General features: G+C 37.6%; 1 protein-coding gene across 2 annotated transcripts in view; it reads right to left on the reverse strand.

Annotated features, from left to right (window-relative positions):
* arhgap18 (Rho GTPase activating protein 18) overlaps positions 1-22727 on the reverse strand; it is a 152251-nt gene that overhangs the window by 31371 nt on the left and 98153 nt on the right. For both annotated transcript variants that reach the window (XM_028797930.2, XM_028797929.2), the window contains exons 9-12: positions 19205-19364; positions 15236-15318; positions 6197-6400; positions 2600-2746 (exon numbers count right to left, since the gene is read on the reverse strand). In XM_028797930.2, the coding sequence (XP_028653763.1) occupies positions 2600-2746; positions 6197-6400; positions 15236-15318; positions 19205-19364 (594 nt within the window). The remainder of the gene's footprint in view (positions 1-2599; positions 2747-6196; positions 6401-15235; positions 15319-19204; positions 19365-22727) is intronic.

A 22727-nucleotide genomic window follows, 5' to 3' on the forward strand; every position in this document is an offset into this window, starting at 1 on the left:
CCACTGTTAATACGGAGCTCCGTCCGTACTATTATGCGGTGCATTGTGGACTACTGCGGACCCCGTAGTGTTTCCCGTTTCAGTTTGTATCTCGGTCAGTCGAGCTGTTGTTTTTGAAGCTTTTGAATTGCGGTCTTCATTATCTGTAACCTGCTGTCCATGTGTTTGGCCCCCTCGTTTAACCTGTTTATGACGTTTTACTTTGCTTTCTACTCTGTCTTTCATTTCTGATCTCGCTTTATTCTGCTTTTGTTTCAATGACACTTGGTCCGTGGTGAATATATTTTCCCTTTTTTGACTAATAATTTTCATTTGTTTGCGATACTGTGATGTTTATGGTACTGTTAATAATGCATCACTGTAATGTGATTCACGTATGCTGTATAGTTTGGACGTATGCTTAATACGGAGCGTTCGCCCGTGTCACTCTGGGTCTCCCCACTACGAAGCTGTTTCCGAACTATTATGCGGTGCATTGTGGAGCACTGCGGACTCTGTAGTGTTTCCCGTTTCACTTCGAATCTCGTTTAGTCGAGCTCTTTCTTTTTGGAGCAGTGCCTGCCTGGTCTGCGGCATTTCAGATGCACGTTGTAGGCGCCTGCGTTCATTAATTATATCCAGGCAGGCACGTGTTTGTATCTCGGTTACTCGAGCTGTGTCGTGTTGAATCCGTGCCTGCTTTGCCTACGCAGTTTGAGACGCGAGTTGTAGGCGTCCACGTTCATTAGATCTGTCCACGCGGGCTCGGTGTCGAAGCTGTGTTAGTTGTTGAGCTGTTTGGTTTTGGAGCCGAGACAGTTTTGCTTCCGCGGTTTCAGACGCGTGTCCGTACCATCTCGGGTTTGATGTATGAACCTTTGTGGACTCCGTAGTGTGTCCCGTTTTACTCTGGGGCGGGGCGTTGACTCCTCTTGTTTTACTATGTCTCCTCCTGGGTTTTCACTACGCATTAGTGCCACTCACAATATGGCGGCGACACCTGCGCCTTCCGTATTATGTCGGTTTTTACCATGCTGTGTAGGCACCTTCTGACGCACGATGTAGGCGCCTGCACCTTCCGGGTCTGCCTCCGCTGTGTGGTGTGGACGTTTAACTGTCGTTGTTTCTGCCTTTATATTCTGTATCTCGGTGTGCATGTGTTTTGTGCCTAGGTTTTTTTGAAGCTGTTGCATTCCAGTTTTCATCATCTGTAACCCGCTCTCCATGTGTTCGTCCCTGTTCTTTAATCCCTTTATAAAGTTTTACTTTGTTTCCTACTCTGTGTTTTATTTCTGACCTCGCTTTATCCTGCTTGCGGCATGTCAGACGGTTTGTAGTCTTTCTCGTTTTACTCTGGGCAGGGGGGCTTTGTTCTGTAACCTGCTCTGCATGTGTTTGTCCCTGTTCTTTAACCTCTTTATGACGTTTTATTTTGTTTCCTACTCTGACGGTTCGTAGTCTCTCCCGTTTTGCTCTGGTGCGGAGTGGGGGCTTTGTGTGGCGCCTGCACACGTGCGTAGTCTCTCCCGTTTCACTCTGGGGGGGGGGGATTTGGAGGGCTTTGTGTGGCACTTGCGCAATATGTCTTTTGCGTCCACGGGCAGGTCCCTGCATCTATATCCGGTTTACCATTCTCGTTTAGTAATATGGATAGGAGCAGAGAAATTTATAGAATACTAATGATTTACTGTAATTCAGCGGAATAATTTTAAACTCTGAGATAATTAATTATGCAGGAGTGAGTTACACATATGAACTAATAAAGCACAGCCAGATACAACAGTAAACTCTAGTAATGTAATCCATTTGTATTACAGAATACAGAAGACAGCCATAGATACAGTAATTCAAAGAAAATCAAAAGAAAGCATTAGGCTTTCAGACAATATTATTATTATTTTTAATACTTAATTGATCCTCAAAGGAAAATGTAGGCATTGCTATGCAATTTTAATATCAAATGAAGCACCATATTAGATAGATAGATAGATAGATACTTTAGCCAATGAATAAGCTATTACTAGGTAATTCAATACTTGTTTTCATTTGAGCACATTTCAGTTTTGTTCACAAAAGCATTTTATGTATTTGTGATATTCTGATCATATGACTAGATGCCTGAAATGTGGATTATGCCATACAACTAATCAGAGATTTTTTTCTTTGACATTCTAAAATTGTTTGCTGTTGTTCAGGGTTGGTTCCTAGTGAAACCCAACTTTGTTGTTTCTGTTCTCTAAGAAAATATGAAATTGTGTCCAGGAGTTTAAAGGAGTTTTTAATTAAGTGTTCAAAACTTCTCATATTTCATGCAGTTAGAAGTAAGATGGTCATTTCATTTCCAAATATTAAAAATCAAACATGATTAAACATCATTTTCTCATTATCACCTTAATTATTTGGTGAGGTGGGATGAATAGGGATAGGCCATGAGATGAATCCATTTGTGACAACTTTTTTACTTTAGGTTGCCTAAAAATAAGCCTAGAATTACTTGTTAGCCAATTAGCATTAAACCAGCAACCTTCTGACACAAAGCCCAGTTTCTTGAGCACTGGAGTGTAACACAAAGTTTAAGTAGAAGACAATCAATATAACAAATTTGTTTTGATGGACTTACATCCACTGTCAGTTTTTCATGCTTCTCATGTTTTTCTCTGTCATAAGCCATTTTCTTTAGCAATTTCTTCATTGCTCTGTCTTTTGAGGCCTTCTTTTGGTTTTCTATATTTTGTTTTCTTACTTGATTCATAATAAATCGTGGTATCTGTAAAAGATATGAAATAAAATAAAAACTGTCAAAGTACACTTTTATACACTTAAAATAGGAGCAACTAAATAAAAAGTGGAAATTACAAATTTGCAAGCAGCTTTGATTAGGAGTCAAGATGTGTACCATAAAATACTAAACATTTTTTTCTTCTCCATTTTTGTTTTATTCCAAGGTGTGGTTCCATGGTTCAAAGGGCTAAGAAGGTTTTGAAAATGAGTGAATTAATTAAAATTAATTTTTCAGTTCAATTGTTATCTTAGTGGACAGAAAAAAACTATATATAATGTTGTGATGTAAGATTTTGCATATAACTTGATAAATATTTTGTATGTCTTTATTTGTAATTTAGGCAAAGCAATGTAATTCAGTGTTACATTAGTGAGAAACATTCATGTTTACAACCCCTCCCCCCCTTTTAGGAATGGGTCTCTTTGAATTTTACGACAGAGTTGGGGGGGGTGTGCTTTAAACCAGTTTGGCGAGTGTTTCTCTGCTAAAGTCTTTCAACCCCCGCAAGGAAGCCAAGCTGCTATATGGTTTTGGGAGATGGCAGGTGTTGCCCCATTGGTCTGAAGCATGGCTGTTTGGAACTGGCTTCTATCAGAAGCTTTTAAGTACCATGATGTCCTACTGGCTGTAGGGGTTGGACAGAGAATCTATAAGTCTGCTTGTTCAACCACATTCTCTCTCTCTTACTAACCAACATATGATGAAGAAGCATATCTTTCTTACTAACCTCTGATCATGAAGAAGCATATCTCTCTTACTAACATCTGATGAAGACCAAACTGATGAACTAAGAAGACAACACAATGAAGAGCACAGCTTGGCAGCCATATTGAACAGGCTTGCGGCCTGTTCTGAAGAAAGCTGAGCACCACTGATGCCTTAACTAGAGACATTTTAAATAACTAACAAGTCTGTGTGCCGCCTGAACTACACATCACCATTTAATCAAGTTGTATGGTTGCCAATATTCAAATGTACTTTGCATATTGTTATTATTTATGATTATTATCAATAATACATTATTTTATGTGTAACTTAACTCCTGCTTGTCTTTTTACTACACCTAATTGCCTGAGGTTATAGATATAGAAGGGAAGGTGGGGATAAGTTATATACTATAATACCTTATAAACAGTAGTAAGTCTGTGAGATTAGGCATTTTGACAAAGGCTACTTAATAATACAATAGGGGAAAGTACAGCAACATATTACTCTACCAAGATAAAACATATAGTTTTAGTGGAGGACCAGAAAACTTCCCCCTACAACTTGGATGTAAAAGTAGTAGAAGAACAAATTTAAGTCTAATTTTTACTTTCATTTATATTTTCATGAAGTATACCTTTTATAAGAGTGACATTAGTTGCCTCCAGCTACCCACTAAATAAAGGCAGCCAGAAGGTTCAATTTTGAGCAATGAGTAATCCAAAAGTAATCTTAATGTCAGAGGGTATTACAATGATAGACTTGATTGATTTTTTTTGTAATGTGATAGGTGTGTGAACTTGCATATTTCACTAGTAACACGTCTGCACATATACAAATACAAGTTTTCTTACCAAAAACACTATTGGTATACTAGTTCCTCTTTGTGTGTGATAACAAAATCAGGTTTATCTTTTGTGTATATCATGTTTTTAACTGGTCTAGATTGTATGTTCTATTGCTTTATCTTGAAAAATGTGTTGTGTGGTTTTGTACATTTTAGTTTAGAAATGAAGCAGATATGGTTATATATTAGCTACCAGTCAAAGGCAAAGATAAAGTGATGTCCTAATTGAAAATGTCAACATAACTATAAATACTTACAGAAGTCTCAGTTTTCAAAAAATGAAAAAATATATTTAAAATATGCAAAGCTGATGTCACATTCAGTGTATAGAGGGGAATTGACCCTCTTCAAGACTTTAGTAGTGAAGGCAGCTATGGAGTTATGGTGATTGATACTTCTCATGGCTGCAATTCTAACAGCAACGGAGAAGGAAACCAGCAAGTTAAAGTAAAAACCTAATGGACAATGTGCAAATGTGCATCCCTGGATATGAAGGACAGCAACTACTGTTAAGGAAAACAGAAGAATGACTTGCTGGGATTGACTGAATACTGCAAAATGCATCTTTTGCCATGCTTTGAGCTAAGCTTGGGTTATTAATTAAAATCTCTTTAATCTTCATTTATAAACACTAATCCTTCTTATGTTTCAATGATGTTTGAAGTACCCTTATCTATGGAAAAAAATGGCAAAATAAAATAGACCTGAAATCATTCTTGCTAGATTTGCCCAGCTCTTTTATCAGACAGAAAATTAATCTAGCTCAGTCTTCACTAATGGAATACAGTTTATAGACCTTATCAAATGTCAACACAAAGACAGTTCTGTTAGATGCCTGTCACTTAGACAAGTTACTTAATGGCAGATAGAAAGATACTTCAACGAAGTGAACAGGTTACAGAAATCTGCATTTCAATATCACTTTGAACATTTGCTAGACCACCATTATACTTATTACATGTCCTTCAAGATGCAGTAGTACTAGACATATTGTCTACTGGACAATACAATCTACTTTTCTTTAATGTAAGAAACAAAGCAAACTACTATTTCAGCAATAAAAAAAGTGTACTATTTTAAGCTATACAAAATCAAATAGATATCCACAATAATATTTTAAAAATGTAAATCCATAACATTGTCAAAGCTTTTATTTCAATAATGTTAAGTTTTTCTTGGCATTGCAGAGTAGATTGTCTTCTGAACCCAGGTGAATACTCCTCTACTGTACCCTCCTTTGACATCACTTCTATATTCGTTTCTTATATATGGTCATCTCTCTGACACTGTGGCCAAGGTCTACATTTTTATAGTACTTTACACACACAATAAACATAGATAAGCTTTTTGCATTTGCATCAGCTTTACCTATCCTCAAGAAAATAAAAATTCACCTAAGTGTAATTTAAAGCAATAAAACATTAAAAATTTTGAGTTGAATTAATGAGTCCATATTACTCTTACATAGTGAGAAAAAATTATAAGAACACTGTGTAATTTCTTGTGTTGATACAGGCTTCAGGACTAGTCAAGAAACAACATGCAGATTAGGAATACTGATATACATGTAATATAGGAAGAGTTAAAACAGGATATAAATGCATGCAAACTCATGAGTGATTGGCATATGCAGTCAAAGGAAGAAGAGAAATCAATGCAAGTTATATACTATTGTATATACTGCAAAATTGAAGTTGAAATTAAACACGTGACCAGCAATACAGTATGCAATTATCAATTATGCACTTTATAAAAGGAGCAGAATAAGAAATTTAGTTCATCCTGATCAATGCTATAATGAGAAATGATTTTCCTTAGCTGTTCTAAAATTGATTTTAATAAAGCAACAAAAAAGAGCATTCCCGCAATAATCAAAGTCTTACTGTCCACAGAAGAGTCTGATATTTAATTAGAAAACGCATAATAGATGCTGATCCTGTAGCAAGTGCAAGTTCTTGTTCATAGTTCTTGGAACGAATTTCTTTGAACATGAAGAGGTTGGGTGCCATTACAACAGCAACATTATTAAGCGTCATTTTGTTCTTCTCTGTGTTTTCTATGACCCGCTGAAGAAATTCCAAGAGAGTCTGAAATCAAAAAAACAAAATATTTTTATAGAAATTCAAAAAGATGTTTAAACAATCATTCAAACATTTTAATAACTCTAAAACAGCAAGTCAAAAAACTACATGTCAGTGAGGTTAATGTAATAGAGAGAGATTTACAAAATTAATTTTAATTGCAGCTAAAATTAGGTACAATTTGAAAAAACAACTTGGACCAAGGAAGGGCTTCTACATTTCAAGTATATACAGACTTACTTGGCTCATGCATTTTTGTAATTCCTTGCATAATGCTTTCGTTCATAATAGTACAAGTATGCACTAAGATTATATTTGGCAAAAATGAACATAGAAACATGTTACTTATTGTAAGACCTACCCTACCCTTTCAAAAAAGTTGTTGACCAAATCAACATCATCACCATTGACAAAGGTTGCCGAGATGTCAGAATGACATGGCACTTTACTTTAATTTCTTTCAACTGTGTATTTTATATATATATGTATATGAGACGTTCAGGGAGACGGCCAAGTTACTTAAAATAAAGCACTTAAAGACCGCGGTGTATCATCCTCAAACCGATGGTCTCATTGAGAGGATTAATCAGACTCTCAAACAAATGCTTCGCAAGGTGGTCAGCGGGGACGGGAGAAACTGGGATCAGCTCCTCCCCCTTTGGGAGGTCCCACAGGCCTCTAATGAGTTCTCACCTTTTGAATTATTATATGGATGACCACCCAGGGGAATACTGGATATTTTAAAAGAAGGATGGGAAGGAGAGGCTCTTCCTTCTACAAATATATTAGATTATACCGTACAATTACACGATAGATTTGGGAAAATTTGACCGATCTTAAAAACTCACATGGAGGAAGCGTAAGCAGCACAGGTCCACTATTATGACCGTGGCACAACCCTCCAAGAATTCCAACAGGGGGATTGTGTCACAGTCTTAGTTCCAACCTCTCATTCCAAATCACTTGCCCACTGGTAAGGACCTTATGAAATTAAGGAGAGAAAAGGGCTCGTCGATTATTTGGTGAAACAACCCAATCATCAACCGAGTGAGTGGGTTTATCATGTGAACTTGCTAAAGTCCTGAAAGGAAAGGGATCCAGATACCTTCTCCCCTCAGCCCCGCTCATTCTTTGCTCAATCCACCACCCTTAATTTTGGACCAGAGCTAAATTCCAGGCAGAGACGGGAGCTGGAAACAGCTATCCTGTCCGTCACAGAGGTTGTGAGTGAGAAACCCGGAAGGACCTCTCTGATTGCGTATGACATTGTGACAGAACCTGGTGTTGTTGTTCGAGAGCGCCCATATCGACTTCCCGAAGCAAAGAAAGTTGAGGTGGAACTTGAAATCAAGTGCATGCTGGAACTAGATGTGATAGAGGAAAGTGTTAGTCCCTGGTTCAGCCCAATTGTCTTGGTTAGTAAACCTAATGAGACTTGGAGGTTTTGCAATGACTTCCATCGGCTTAATCAAGTCTCACAATTTGATACTTATCCGCAGCCTCAAGTGGACGACCTTCTTGAGAGGCTTGGACAAGCAAAATTTTTGACCACACTTGACATAATGGGGTACTGGAAGATTCCTTTAACAGACTCTGCAAAGGTCAAGACTGCGTTTAGTACCCTTAGCAGACACTGGAAGTATTGTGTCCTTCCATTCGGGTTACATGGGGCACCTGTAACTTTCCAGCGTCTGGTGGATAGAGTGCTCTGCCCCCATAATGTGTACAGTGCTGCCTATCTGGATGACATCGTCATCTACTCCAGAACATGGAAGGAACACGTACAGCAGGTCACAGGTCACTTGGCCAACCTGCCAAGTTGTTTTTGCCTGCCTAAGGTAAAGTCATCCCTATGATGGAAGATTGCAGGAATCATGGGGTAGAGGGGTCCTTTCATTGGATTGGCTGGCCCAGCGCTGTTCAGCTGTGGTATGGCCAAATGGGGGAGGCAGCTTGATGGCTGAGGTCTCCAGGACTCTAAACAAATCCAAATCATATTATGTGATATCATCTACTGTTAAATTCTGCTCTGTACTTGTAATATTTTTATTTTTATACTGTATTGAGGATTTGTTCCGTGTATTGTATTGTATTGACCCCCTTCTTTTTGACACCCACTGCACACCCAATCTACTTGGAAAGGGGTCTCTTTGTGAACTGCCTTTCCCAAGGTTTCTTCCATTTTTTCCCTACAAGGGTTTTTTGGGAGTTTTTCCTTGTCTTCTTATAGAGTCAAGGCTGGGGGGCTGTCAAAGCTCATTGCGGCACTTCTTGTGCGATTTTGGGCTATACAAAAATAAATTGTATTGTATTGTATTGTATTGCTGATGCTAGAAAAAGCCGGGCTTCTGATTAATCCAAAGAAATGTTTGTTTGGATTAAAAGAAGCTAAATATTTGGGTTACCTGGTGGGTCGGGGTGCCGTAAAACCACAGTGTTCAAAGACAGAAGCTATGGTACAATGGCCCCGTCTGCGACCCAAGCAGCAAGTCCAAGCCTTTCTTGGACAGTAACGGGTATTACTGCCAGTTTGTACTCCGGTTTTCAGAAACAGCGGTGCCCTTGACTAATTTAACGAGGAAGAGGGCCCCTAACAATGTGGTATGGGACGATAAGACGGAGGCTGCATTTAGTGACTTAAAACAGGCCCTTATGTCAGCACCAATTTTGAAATCTCCTAATTTTTCTCTTCCTTTCATTCTCCAGACCGACACTTCGGAGACAGGCCTCTTTGTCGTGCTGAACCAAAATGTCTATGGTTTTGAACACCCCGTTATGTACCTGAGCCGGAAACTGTTGGATCGGGAGACCAGGTATGCGGCAGTGGAGCGATTAAATGGGCGATTACACAGTTGAGGTACTACCTCTTGGGTCGGGAATTCACTCTTGTGACAGATCATGCACCCTTACAGTGGGTGGCCCTGCACAGGGAGTCGAATCCTCGGTTCACCAGGTGGTTTCTTGATCTTCAACCATATAAGTATTCACTTATTCATCGGGCTCTCTCCATTAAAACACCGATGCTCTTTCTCACGACCTCTCGGTGGCCTTCTCACACACGTGTGATTAGGAGGCAGCTAAAGGGCTCGAGTAACTGTAATACTACATCAGACCAGGGGGTGGTGGAGTGTGCTGACCGTTTCTCTCTCAGTCTCTTACAGACCATTCCTGGGAAATCCCGCCAGGTTCCGGCGCCTCTGATGATGTCACTTCCAGTCCAGGCGCATCAGATGATGCTACTTCCAGTTCCCGAAGACATCACTTCCGGTTCCGGCATAGATGACATCATTTCTTCTGCTAGCCCTTAAAACCGCCATCTTACCGCCGCATATTTAGTTCTGTTTTGGACTCAGTCTTGTAAACAACTCACTCTCTACAAAGCTTTTGCAGTCAGGATCATATTATACGGGTGGCTGCCCCAATCACTTTTGTGATTGTCTGGAGTCTTTTGTGACAATATATGTATGTGTAAAACTGAAAGACGGCACCGTGGCGGATGTTAGCCGACTTGCTGACCAACCACAAGCATTACCTGGTAGGTAACCACCCATACAATCAGATTGTGATTCAGACTATGAATGCCATGAATGTAATTACCCCGATCTACATGCTGTCAAATGAACGAACCACACGCCGTGGCGCAACGTTAGGGGCTTCGCCTCTAGCGCTGACGTCCGAGGTTCGATTCCCGAGAGGGAGTGCTGTGAGTGTGTACGCCTGAAGAGCCCAGAATTAGAGCGAAACACGTGTCGCGTACTCCTTGCATTATTTGACAGTAAAACTATTTTCAACTATATTATATATACTTATACAGTATACATATATATATATATATATATATATATATATATATATATATATATATTACATATGTATCTATAATGTAAATGTACCTATATAATTAATTATGTTGGTGCTTTCATTAGTATCTTTAAAAGTATGTGTAAGTAAAGGTTAAGTTTTAACCAATAATCATTGTTCTTATTTCTGCATAATAGTTCCTGCATTGATCTGTTTAATCCTATTTAATTTAAAAACTCTTTGGTATATTATACATACAGTATTAGAACTTCTGCTTTAGATGTCATATCTGCACAAGTCTTCTCCCTGAAATTGTTTCCTTATAAAGATTTATCCTTGGTGATCCTTTAACTACTTAAATGTTTAATATAACCATATTTTTGTGGAACTTCTATTTTTATCTCTTTATTTTTTTAACTCATTGTTTAATTGACAGACTTTGGTAAATGTTTTCATTTTGGAATTATTTTGTACTTATTTGTATATTTCTGGTATTGATTGCATACAGTAATTACAATTATATTTATCTGAAATGATTTCTACCACTTTCATTGTACAAGTATTAATGATAGCTATATTCCTGTATGCTTCTTATTATATATCAAATACTGGTTACTTTATAGTTCTATGTAAGTTCCTTCCATTTTATAGCATTTTCTAGTTCTAGTTACCTTTTGTTTATTTTATTCTTTTGTGAGAACATTATACACAGTTTAATGATGTTTAATGATGCAAGTATTTTCTTGCTGAATTTGTAAAATATTATTTAGATTTTCTATCAAGGGTTACCCCTAAATGTGGGTACATTGAAATGTCCTTTCTTAGCTGATTGCTATAAATAATAGGCCTGGGAAAGTTAACACATTCATTTTTGCGATTAGTGTAGCCAATTTAACACGTCAAAAATATTGTCACATCAATACAATACAATACAAAATGATCACCTCATACTGGTGTTCATTTTCTTGATTTGTACATACTGACATAAGATGCAGGGGTGTGGGAGGAAAGAGGGGTGGCAGGTAGGTTTATGGCAGTCATGGTGCAATGCTAGAGAAAAGTGGTAAAGATAAAAATTGTTCTTTTATTTCATTTCATGTTTCTGTAAGATCAAATCAATGTCATACCACGTAAGTGCAAAATTTTTGATTGTTTGATTGACCTCTGTGTTTAATTCGCTAGTCTGTAAGGAAGCTTGCATTACTGACTGACCTAATATAATGACAAAATTCTACGAAATAGAAGTATAAAGATTATCCCTACACATTATTCTAGTTTGCAGTATTTTCGCTATTTTATGCAAAGAAACAAACATAACAATACAAGCAATGAAAGGTGTCAGTTTTTAGGTGAGATAGCTGCTATGGAGAACTTTTTACACACCATAAGCAAAGGTGTACAGTAGTGTTTTCCAACCTTTTTTCTGTGGTGGCACACATTTTGTAACCCAAAAAATTCCCAAGGCACACCACGATTCTAGCAACTACAAAAATGTTAAAACGTTATACATGTGCTAAAGTGTCTGAAGGGTCTTGACTACTGGAGACCCCATCAAAAATTTAGTTTGAAGATTGGCGATAACAGACACAGTACTTCGAGAGTACTCAAATGTCCACTGATCCTTGGCTCTGCAAGAGTCGCTGGCAAACACACACCCAGGCAGATGGACCCCCAGCATGTCTCCTGGCTACTACAATGCACTCTAACTGCTATGTCTGCAAAACAGAGATTGTGGTGCTGCTTTTATGTTGGGTTTTTTAGGTAATCCCATCCTCCTAAGACCCATCTTGACCACCTGAGAGAATGTGTTTCTCTCAAGACAGGACCCAGGGGCACACTACACTTTTATTTCCACAGCCCACCAGTCGAAAAACACTTGCGCAGAGTATAATTATGAAGTCGTTGATGATGATGCACAATTGAGGATGGTATTTGAACAGTTTTAACACAATTTTAATGTATGTCCACTTGATGCTTATACTTTCAATTAAATCAGTTTTACTTTGACACATCTGTGTTTTATATACTATATCTATTTGAGAATTAACACAAGATTTTTTTTTTTTTTTTGATAGGTGCTTATAATACATTGGCCTTTGTAGGGGCTGCAAAGACCTACTACACTGGGCTTCCGCCTCACCCAGAACTATTTCCGGATCATGCTAAGTGTTCCCGGGTGCAGCATAAAAAGAGCCTGCTGCCACTGCCAAGAGGATGACACTTGCTTGAGGAGGGGTGGAGGCAGAAGAAGATGACAGTGAAAGAAAGAGAGACAAGACAGAGGAAGAAGATGACAAACCGCTGCATTTACTGTATCATTGGTGCTTGCTGTACTGTGCACTACAGGTGAGTTTCCCACCAAATAAAGCCTTTATTGTGCTTCCAGTTTGTGTCTACATCTGTGTGTGTTGGGTTAGGGAAACTGGAGTGCCCCCTGGAGGCCACTATGTATGTATGTATGTATGTACAGTATGTGTGTGTGTGCATGTATGTATTATATATATATGTATGTATTATATATATATGTATGTATTATATATATATGTATATATATATATATATATATATATATATATATATATATATATATATATATATATATATATATATAGCGCATTCATAGTCTGAAACACAATCTGATTGTATGGGTGGTTACCTAGCAGGTAATGCATGTGGTTGGTCTGCAAGTCGGCAAACATCCACCACGCCCTCCCAGTTGCGAGAAGCAGATCATAGAATGTTACATAGTTTACTGTCAAATAATGCAAAGAGTATGCGACATGTGTTTCACCCTTATTTGGGCTCATCAGGTGTACACACTCCACTGCACCCCTCCTTCTAAGGTCAGTGATACACCTAAAAGAGCAATGTAAAGGGCTAGAATCCTTTGGCACTCAGTCAGACTTAGGAAAACGTAGAGAGTTATGGAGACCAAAAATGGACTCTTCTAAGATGTTGTGGGAGAGTGACAATGCTGACATCCAGGATCTGAAATGTTGTTTGCAGCATCAGTAAAGGAAGGAAGAGAGCTGAGAGACTGCTATATCTCTGCAGCTCCACCATTGCTTCTCCATCTGCTAAGATACCTTGGACTGGGTGTGTGGCAATGCAACCATCAGATTGGTACATCTGCTGCTCCACACAAGGAAGTTAACTTGCCCATATATGATGCAATGTAAACACCTCTGCTGCACTGCCTGGCAGCACAGCACTTAACATCCCTGCTGTGCCTCTTGATCAAAAAGCATTCAAGACCAATACTGATATGTTTTTGTCACTGGTCACACAACCACAATGAAAACAAAGACCATCCTCGCATTTTAATGAGCTTTTTCCACGTTGCAAGGATTTGGGAGAGTTACTGGGGACAGCAGTTTCAGGGGAGGGCTACGTAATACAAAAGAGCAGCTTCAGAGCCCAGGGGAACCTATAACAATGGCAAGTCTGCTATAGTTGTAAATGAAATCCAGCTAGTGCAACAACAACAAGTAGTCCTTTTAAGAATAGCAAGCTACCTGAGAGGGGATGGGGGAGAGAATTCTTGTGGTCTATGCTCATAGTAAGCAATATAAAAGTGTACTCACTTACAAGATGCTTATAACTTGGAAGAAATTCAGGCAGCATGCTCCTAAGCAACTATTACTGGGTTTTAACATGATATTATATCATATTATTGTAGTAAATATGCAGTAACTGAATATAGGATTTGCACTCACATTGTATTTACTTTCATATTGTGGTGGCCAAAAGGTGAAATTGTTATATTATGAACTGTTCTGGGAAAAACTGTTGAGATTGTTGAATTCATTGTCATTTATTACTATAGAATTTCTGCAAACTTAATTTAAATAAGGTCTTTGCTTTCTTACATCCGCATTTTAGCCCTTGATGGTTTGAGAGTGATCCTGCCACATACTGTCACTTCCAAGTTCCACAAGAGCTGTGCCCTCTAACCTCAGACCTGTGGTTTTGTAAAGGCATTATTAGTCTGATCTCAATAGTGAAAATAAATAAAACAAAGTGTCTGTGACTCCTTATCTGTACTCAGATATTTATGGGGCTTAAAATCTTCTGGAGTGATAGTTTTGTAAAGAATTTCATTTTGATGCATGCTTACGGTGCACACCAATAAGTAACTTCATGAAAGATTAAAGAATTGGCAAATATGCTGAAGACCAATGTGCCGGGTCCTAAAGCCCCACTCATCATTATCACCTTCCCTATTAAGAGTTAGACACACAACATCTGAACACCAATTACTTTATTTACAGTTAATTGTGAGTTCATTGCATGGTAGTATGGCTTTTTAAATATATAATTGCTTATATTTAACCTAGTTTTCCTAGCTGTTACAATTTTTTCTGCATCAATATTTTTTGCCAATTATTAAGTTTGTATCATTTGAGAGTGGTGTCTTGTTGCATATTGGTTAGCACGGAAAACAAATATTTTACTGTATTCTGCCTGGGGTTTGTTTCCTGCCTTGCGCCCTGCGTTGGCTGGGATTGGCTCCAGCAGACCCCCGTGACCCTGTAGTTAGGATATAGCAGGTTGGATAATGGATGGATGGATGGATGGATGGACCTTGTAAATGTATAAAACTATAATGAAGATATAAATCCCAATAATAAGAAATGGTTTAAGAAAAACTGGTGATGTTACTATTGATTGGCACAATGGTACTAAAACAATGTGATTATTATGAAACTTGTTACCCAAAATATATACATTGCACCTCTGAAGATGACTACAACTTCCTTAACTTATTTTTATAAAGTGTGTTTAAAAATATAAACACAGAAGATGTCATATACAACTAAAAATAACTAAAAGCAAAGTTTTAGCATAGAAACATAAAACAATAATTGCTATCTAAATCATTTCCATTTAAAGTATAAATTCTGCAACATGCTAGTAAATTTTTAGTTTGCAAACTACTTCATAATACAAGAAAAATAAAAACAACAATAAGATGCCAAAAATTTTAATCTAAATTTCAACAATGCTTAGAAAAATTGATTTATTATTGTAAGTTGGTACCTTTAGTGTGTTTCTGCTCGACTCTGGAAGAAGAAGCACCAAAAGATTAAGTGATTGAAGCTGCTGCTTCTTTCTGGGAAGTTCTAGTCAGGGGAAAAATGTATTTTAAATGTATTTTCACATATACATTCTTTTAAAATATATATGCATAAAATAGACTGTCTACTTTTAAAGCATCTGATAAAGAAGCACAAGTGAATTAAACAGGCTCATATACAATAAACTGAATACAATGCAGCACTACATAATTCTGTAGGTTTAAGCAATATATATCAGAGACCAGAAGATGGAGCTGGAAGCTTTTTTTTTTTTTTAACTGAGCATTTTTTCACTGAGAATATCATTGCCTGAAAAAGAGAAGGAGAGCTTCTTCTTTGTTAATTCCCAAAAATATTTTTTCTGGTCTTAGCAGGTCCTGCATGAATGCTGCAGACTAGACCTGGGGCCCCAATTTAATGAAGAAATATAATTTAATTTAATATTGATGTCCATTCTGTAACAAGGACAGTCCAAACACTTTTATTATTTATTTCTACCCTGTATGGACCATTATTATACTTCTATCAATTTTACATAAGGGCTGAGACTTGTAAAGATATACTGAACGTGGCAAACTAAGGCAAAAAAACAATAATGTCCAAGTTCATAATATATGTTAAGATCAGATTTTCTACAGCCGTGGCCAAAAGTTTTGAGAATGACACAATCACAAAGATTGATGTTTCAGTGTTTTTAGATCTTTTTGTCAGATGTTTCTATGGTATACTGAAGTATAATTACAAATATTTTATAAGTTTCAAAGGGTTTGATTGACAATTATGTTAAGCTTATGCAAAGAGTCAATATTTGCAGTGTTGGTCCTTCTTTTTCAAGACCTCAACAATTAGCCCTGGCAATCTGTCAATCAACTTCTGGGCCAAATCGTGACTGATGGCAGCCCATTCTTGCATAATTAATGCTTGGAGTTTGTCAGGATTTGTGGGTTTTTGTCTATCCACCCGCCTGGCTCAGGATCGGGACACCACCAGTGCAGAGCTTGCTCAGGAATGGCAACAGGCAGGTGTGAGTGCATCTGCACACACAGTGAGGCAAAGACTTTTGGAGGATGTCCTGGTGACAAGAAGGGCAGCAAAGAAGCAACTTCTCTCCAAGACAAAACATCAGGGACAGACTGATATTCTGCAAAAGGTACAGGGATTAGACTGCTGAGGACTGGGGTAAAGTCATTTTCTCTGATGAATCCCCTTTCCGATTGATTGGGGCATCCAGAAAAAAGATTGTCCAGAGAAGAAAATGTGAGTGCTACCATCATTCCTGTGTCATGCCAACAGTAAAGCATCCTGAAACCATTCATGTGTGCAGTTGCTTCTCGGCCAAGGGAGTGGGCTCACTCACAATTTTACCTAAGAACACAGCCATGAATAAAGAATGGTACCAAAACAACCTCAGAGAGCAACTTCTCCCAACCATCCAAGAACAGTTTGGTGATGAACTAGGCCTTTTCCACCATGATGGAGCACCGTGCCATAAGGCAAAAGTGATAACCAAGTGGCTTTTTTGAACAGAACATTGAAAGTTTGGGTACATGGCCAGGAAACTCCCCAGACCGTAATTCCATTGAGAATTTGTGGTTAACACTAGAATTACCAGAGCCTACGAAAAAACTTGTATATCCGGCCCACCTTAAATCGCTTCTTAAATCCGTTCACACCTCTCCGCCAGCATCCTTTGTCCTCTAAATGTGCTGATAAAAGACAAGCTGCCAGCAGCCGGCTATTCCATCCCCCCACCGACTTAGAACGTGAGCGAAGTTTTCCCAGCTCACGCCTTGTTTGATTATGTGGGAGTGAAGTGAAGTTTTACAGTGGAAATAAGAGATCATTATTCTAAAGTAATCTGTGTAAACACATTGTTAAAACAGAAGCTTTGTCATATTTTAGTAATAAATGTTACAAAATGTAGTAGGCACAAACTATAGAATATATAAAGCCCGAGTTCCAAAGATCAAATAAACACTTTCACAAAAGCTTCAAGAATGATTCAACAGCTTTTGTGGTGTAGCGCGCTAAGATTTGCCTCTTAGCGCAGAACAGCTTTTCCTTGCCTCACAGACCTGAGTTCGATTCCCCGCTGGGGATGAAGTGTTGCTTTTTTTTTTTTTTCTTTTCTTTTAAACCTCAAACGGACATAAAATTTATACATTGGTATGCACTGTCAGTTACTGAGATCGTTATATTTTCATGTGGGATGCTCCTTTTCAAATATTTTTTTAACAATTGAGACTGCAATTAACAGGAACAACTGTCCTTACAACTTATTTTTAAGATCCATAACACACAGACAGACAGAGCACTGCGTAATAGAGAGACAGACAGGCAGAGAAGTCACTAGATATATAAATAAACAGGGAAGCCACGTGTACTGAAAGAAAAAAAGAACAACATGTGCGTTGTCCCTGCTGCACTGAATAAGCGCAGGCGCTCTAACATCACCCCTCTCCCGATCTTACTTAGAGAGTCAGGGACAACGCACATGTTGTTCTTTTTTTGTTTCAGTACACGTGGCTTCCCTGTTTATTTATATATCTAGTGACTTCTCTGCCTGTCTGTCTCTCTATTACGCAGTGCTCTGTCTGTCTGTGTGTTATGGATCTTAAAAATAAGTTATAAGGACAGTTGTTCCTGTTAATTGCAGTCTCAATTGCTAAAAAAATATTTGAAAAGGAGCATCCCACATGAAAATATAACGATCTCAGTAACTGACAGTGCATACCAATGTATAAATTTTATGTCCGTTTGAGGTTTAAAAGAAAAGAAAAAAAAAAAAGCAACACTTCATCCCCAGCAGGGAATCGAACTCAGGTCTGTGAGGCAAGGAAAAGCTGCTCTGCGCTAAGAGGCAAATCTTAGCGCGCTACGCCACAGAAGCTGTTGAATCATTCTTGAAGCTTTTGTGAAAGTGTTTATTTGATCTTTGGAACTCGGGCTTTATATATTCTATAGTTTGTGCCTACTACATTTTGTAACATTTATTACTAAAATATGACAAAGTTTCTGTTTTAACAATGTGTTTACACAGATTACTTTAGAATAATGATCTCTTATTTCCACTGTAAAACTCCACTTCACTCCCACATAATCAATCAAGGCGTGAGCTGGGAAAACTTCGCTCACGTTCTAAGTCGGTGGGGGGATGGAATAGCCGGCTGCTGGCAGCTTGTCTTTTATCAGCACATTTAGAGGACAAAGGATGCTGGCGGAGAGGTGTGAACGGATTTAAGAAGCGATTTAAGGTGGGCCGGATATACGAGTTTTTTCGTAGGCTCTGGTAATTCTAGTGTTAATCCTTAGGAGGTGGTTGGACTAATAAAAACCCTCAAATTCTGAAAAACCTCAAGCATTGATTATGCAAGAATGGGCTGCCATCAGTCAGGATTTGCCCCAGAAGTTGATCAACAGCATGCTAGGGAGAATTGCAGAGGTCTTGAAAAAGAAGTGCCAACACTGCAAATATCGACTCTTTGCATAAGCTTAATGTAATTGTCAATAAAAGCCTTTGAAACTTATGAAATGCTTGTAATTATACTTCAGTATACCATAGAAACATCTGACTAAAAGATCTAAAAAAACTCAAGCAGCAAACTTTGTGAAACCCCAATACTTGTGTCATTCTCAAAACATTTGGCCATGACTGTACATTTGCTTAATATTCCTCAACCATATCTCCCTCAATCAATTAATTTTTGGAATTCAGTAATATGCAGTATGTGACCTTTTTGCATGCAAACAAATTTGTAGAAGCATTACGCTGTGCTACTAGAAAACACTATACAAGAGTATTTTAAAACCTGAAAAATCTGATGAATGCCTATGCCCTGTTATGTAAGCAATAAGAAGATGAATTGTTTTTTATTTAAATTTAACACAAGTGTTGGGATAAAGAGCAAATGTATATATCTAAATAACTTACTTTGCACTGATAAGAAAGCGTTGAGGTATTCAACTGTCAGGAGAGGATAAGGCAGTTCACGGATGAAGAGTTTTAATAAACTTGCAGCATCATGTTGTTTTACATTTTCCCAGATAAATGTCCCATCATAGAATTTAGACTCCAGCTCTTGGCAAAGACTCTAGAGGTTTGAATAAAAGTACAACACGGCTTATTCACTGAATGTTTACAAAAAAAATAACTTCCTTTTTTGAAATGTTAAGGTTTGGGAAGGTGCAAATAAGGACAAAATTTACAACTGGATTTCACTTCCTCCTTTTTATTCATCACTCATATTAAATAAATAGCTGTAGAGCATGTTTAAGACCACATACCCATATTAGTTTTTGTCTGCTTTATTTGGCAATATTGCTGAAGTAGGGTTGTGTGGAGAGTTGTTTGTGTTTATCTATACTATTACACTCCTATAATTAAACACAATATACTGTTGGTTTACTGAGATTATACCCTAGAAATGTCAAAAGATTAAATAATGATGTAAAATAATATGATGAAATAGTATATTAACTAACTTTTGTTAAACCTGACATTATTTTTACAGGAGGCTCTTTTGAGCATAATGGAAGAAATTGTTTAAAAATGAAGACATCAGTGAGACAGATGTTACCAGTCTTTTAGAGTGGAAATTTTGTTATCTGAAATATGCAGAATAACTGTTGAAACAAAAGTCAGTACCCCAAGTTATTCTCTTGGGGGAATCCTGATCTAAGGAGGTGCTACAAAAGTATAGGCAGAACTCTCAAATAATACAGGCCAACCTACAAATTAAATATCATACATTTTTGGACCATGTATCCATTTTTTCCTCTCTCTCTAACAAGGTTATTTAAAAGGGGTGATCTGGATTATGGTCTTAACCCAGTAGTTGAATGCTCATCTTTAATAATCTACCACATCTACTCTATTTGGGTTAGCATTAATTGAATGGCAACTTATTATGCCATCTAAAATATATGAGCATTTTGTATTTCATCTACAATAAATGCATTTTTCCTTTTTCTGTTGTAGTTAACCACAAACAATCACAGAGTGAATATTTTTTTATTGATAATGTGATGTCATCCCTGCTATCATGCACTTATGAAGCCAGTGCAGTCTACTTAACTTAAAATGGAATAAGCAGTTACCTTTGCAACAAAGCTCTTAATGTTTCAATCCACTCATATTTGCAGATGTTGACTATCTTAATTAAATGCATGTCTTCATAGATGGGCTTTTTCAATTAATTTTTATACTTTCATCTGAATTTCATTGGCAATCTCTCAAGACAGGTAAAATAATATCATAATACAAAAATTAGAGAAAGCAATACACAAGGAGAATGCTACAAATAACAGATCTCATCTAAAAGATCGATAAGGAATCTTCACAAGAACACACTTCTGTATGAAATTTTCTCTCTTGCCCGCTAAATATATCAAATAATGCTTACTTAAAATCATGTCATTCACATAATGGATATGGAGAGAAAATTAAAAAAAAATACTTCAGTTAACTAGACAAATAACAAGTATATTTTGAATATTACTAAAATTATTACCATTTACAGATCAATAATTAAATGACATGAAAAAATAATGTGGTCAAATTGTTTTGAGCAAAACTGTATCAGTCACAGTAACAAGCCACTAATAAAAAGTTTCCTGATAGGCCTGGCATTACAAATCCAAGAGGAATGTCACAAAAAATTGGATCAATCAGTGAAATTAATTGAATGGTCTATCAGATGAATGCAGGGAAATAATAAAATAATCTGGTCCAATGCTTTCGTTAAATACAGCTCCAAGAATTGTTTCCACACACCCTTTCATCCATAACACATTGTTTTATCACACATGCTGCACTGCCATGCCCCTACCCCACCTCCTTACTGCCTGATTCTCCTTTGCCTCTGACCCTTTCTGCATTTAGTTTGAGGGCTTTGACTTCAAAACTGGCATGCAATTTCAATATATTCTCTTAAATTTCTGATTCACTTTTGTAGCCAATATGAAATCAGCAAACAAAAGCTCCTGTGACAATCCTTCTGCACCCCTCTGGTCACCAGACTCAGAACAACTACCAAGTGCGGCCTTCGCTTGCTGCCTTGACAACTTATTGTGTTTGTGCATTACATGAATGCAGAGTACTGACCATTTTTCAATAGCCATCTCACCACCTCTTATGTCACCTTGTCAAATGCCTTTTACAAATCTATAATTACATAGCATAACATATGTCCCTTTGCCTGATGTTTTTCTTTTATCTGTCAGACATCAAGGATCACATTAGTTGTTCTTTCTCCAAGCACCAGCTTTGAGTTTTTTCTCTAACACTATCACTATCTTAACCACAATCATGACCTGTTTCAAAAGTTTGATATGATCCACAAACCAATAGGTCGCACTTTATTTTTCATACTGAAATGAGCAAACTTCTTTTTCTAGAGGATTGGAGATAAATAAACTGACTTCATCTTCTTCTTCTTCTTCTTTCGGCTGCTCCCGTTAGGGGTTGTCACAGTGGTTAATCTTTTTCCATATCTTTCTGTCCTCTGCATCTTGCTCTGTTACACCCATCACCTGCATGTCCTCTCTCACCACATCCATAAACCTTCGCTTAGGCCTTCCTCTTTTCCTCTTCCCTGGCAGCTCTATCCTTAGCATCCTTCTCCCAATATACCCAGCATCTCTCCTCTGCACATGTCCAAACCAACGCAATCTTGCCTCTCTGACTTTGTCTCCCAACCGTCCAACTTGAGCTGACCCTCTAATGTACTCATTTCTAATCCTATCCATCCTTGTCACACCCAATGCAAATCTTAGCATCTTTAACTTTGCCACCTCCAGCTCTGTCTCCTGCTTTCTGGTCAGTGCCACCATCCCCAACCCATAAAACATAGCTGGTCTCACTACCGTCCTGTAGACCTTCCCTTTCACTCTTGCTGATTAAATAAACTGACTTCATATATACACAAATATATTTATATATACTTCCCTGTAAGTTTATCAGGGAAATTAAAGCAGTACTCCACCAAAAAATCTTTTTTAATATTACTTATCCCATGTATTTTGTAATAGTGGCTGATAAAAATTTTTATATCGCATGTTTTTGTGGAGAAAGTATATGGCAAAGATTCAAACTGACAGGCCCCAATAATGGCCAATGCTAGACAATGGCAAAAATGTGAAAAACGTTCATGTAAAAAATAAATACTTTCTAAAGTAACTTGTCTTACATAATTCACATGTCCCTTATCCATTTCGTAAGCACAAAATTGCATAATGCATGCACAGTATTTTTGCTAAATTATTATTAATACAGGGAGATTCACTTGAAAGAAGCCCTGAATATTCTGTTGTAACTCCCACTAGGATGAAGCAATCTGAACCAAAAAAATCTGCTATATACCTTGACGTATGTGTAATCAGTTGTATTACATGTGATGCTGTAAGTGGTTTCCATTTTCTGAAGAACACATTTCAAAGTAGTGTTCCACGTTCCT

This window comes from Erpetoichthys calabaricus, chromosome 3 (genome assembly GCF_900747795.2).
Source record: "Erpetoichthys calabaricus chromosome 3, fErpCal1.3, whole genome shotgun sequence".
Lineage (NCBI taxonomy): Eukaryota > Metazoa > Chordata > Cladistia > Polypteriformes > Polypteridae > Erpetoichthys > Erpetoichthys calabaricus.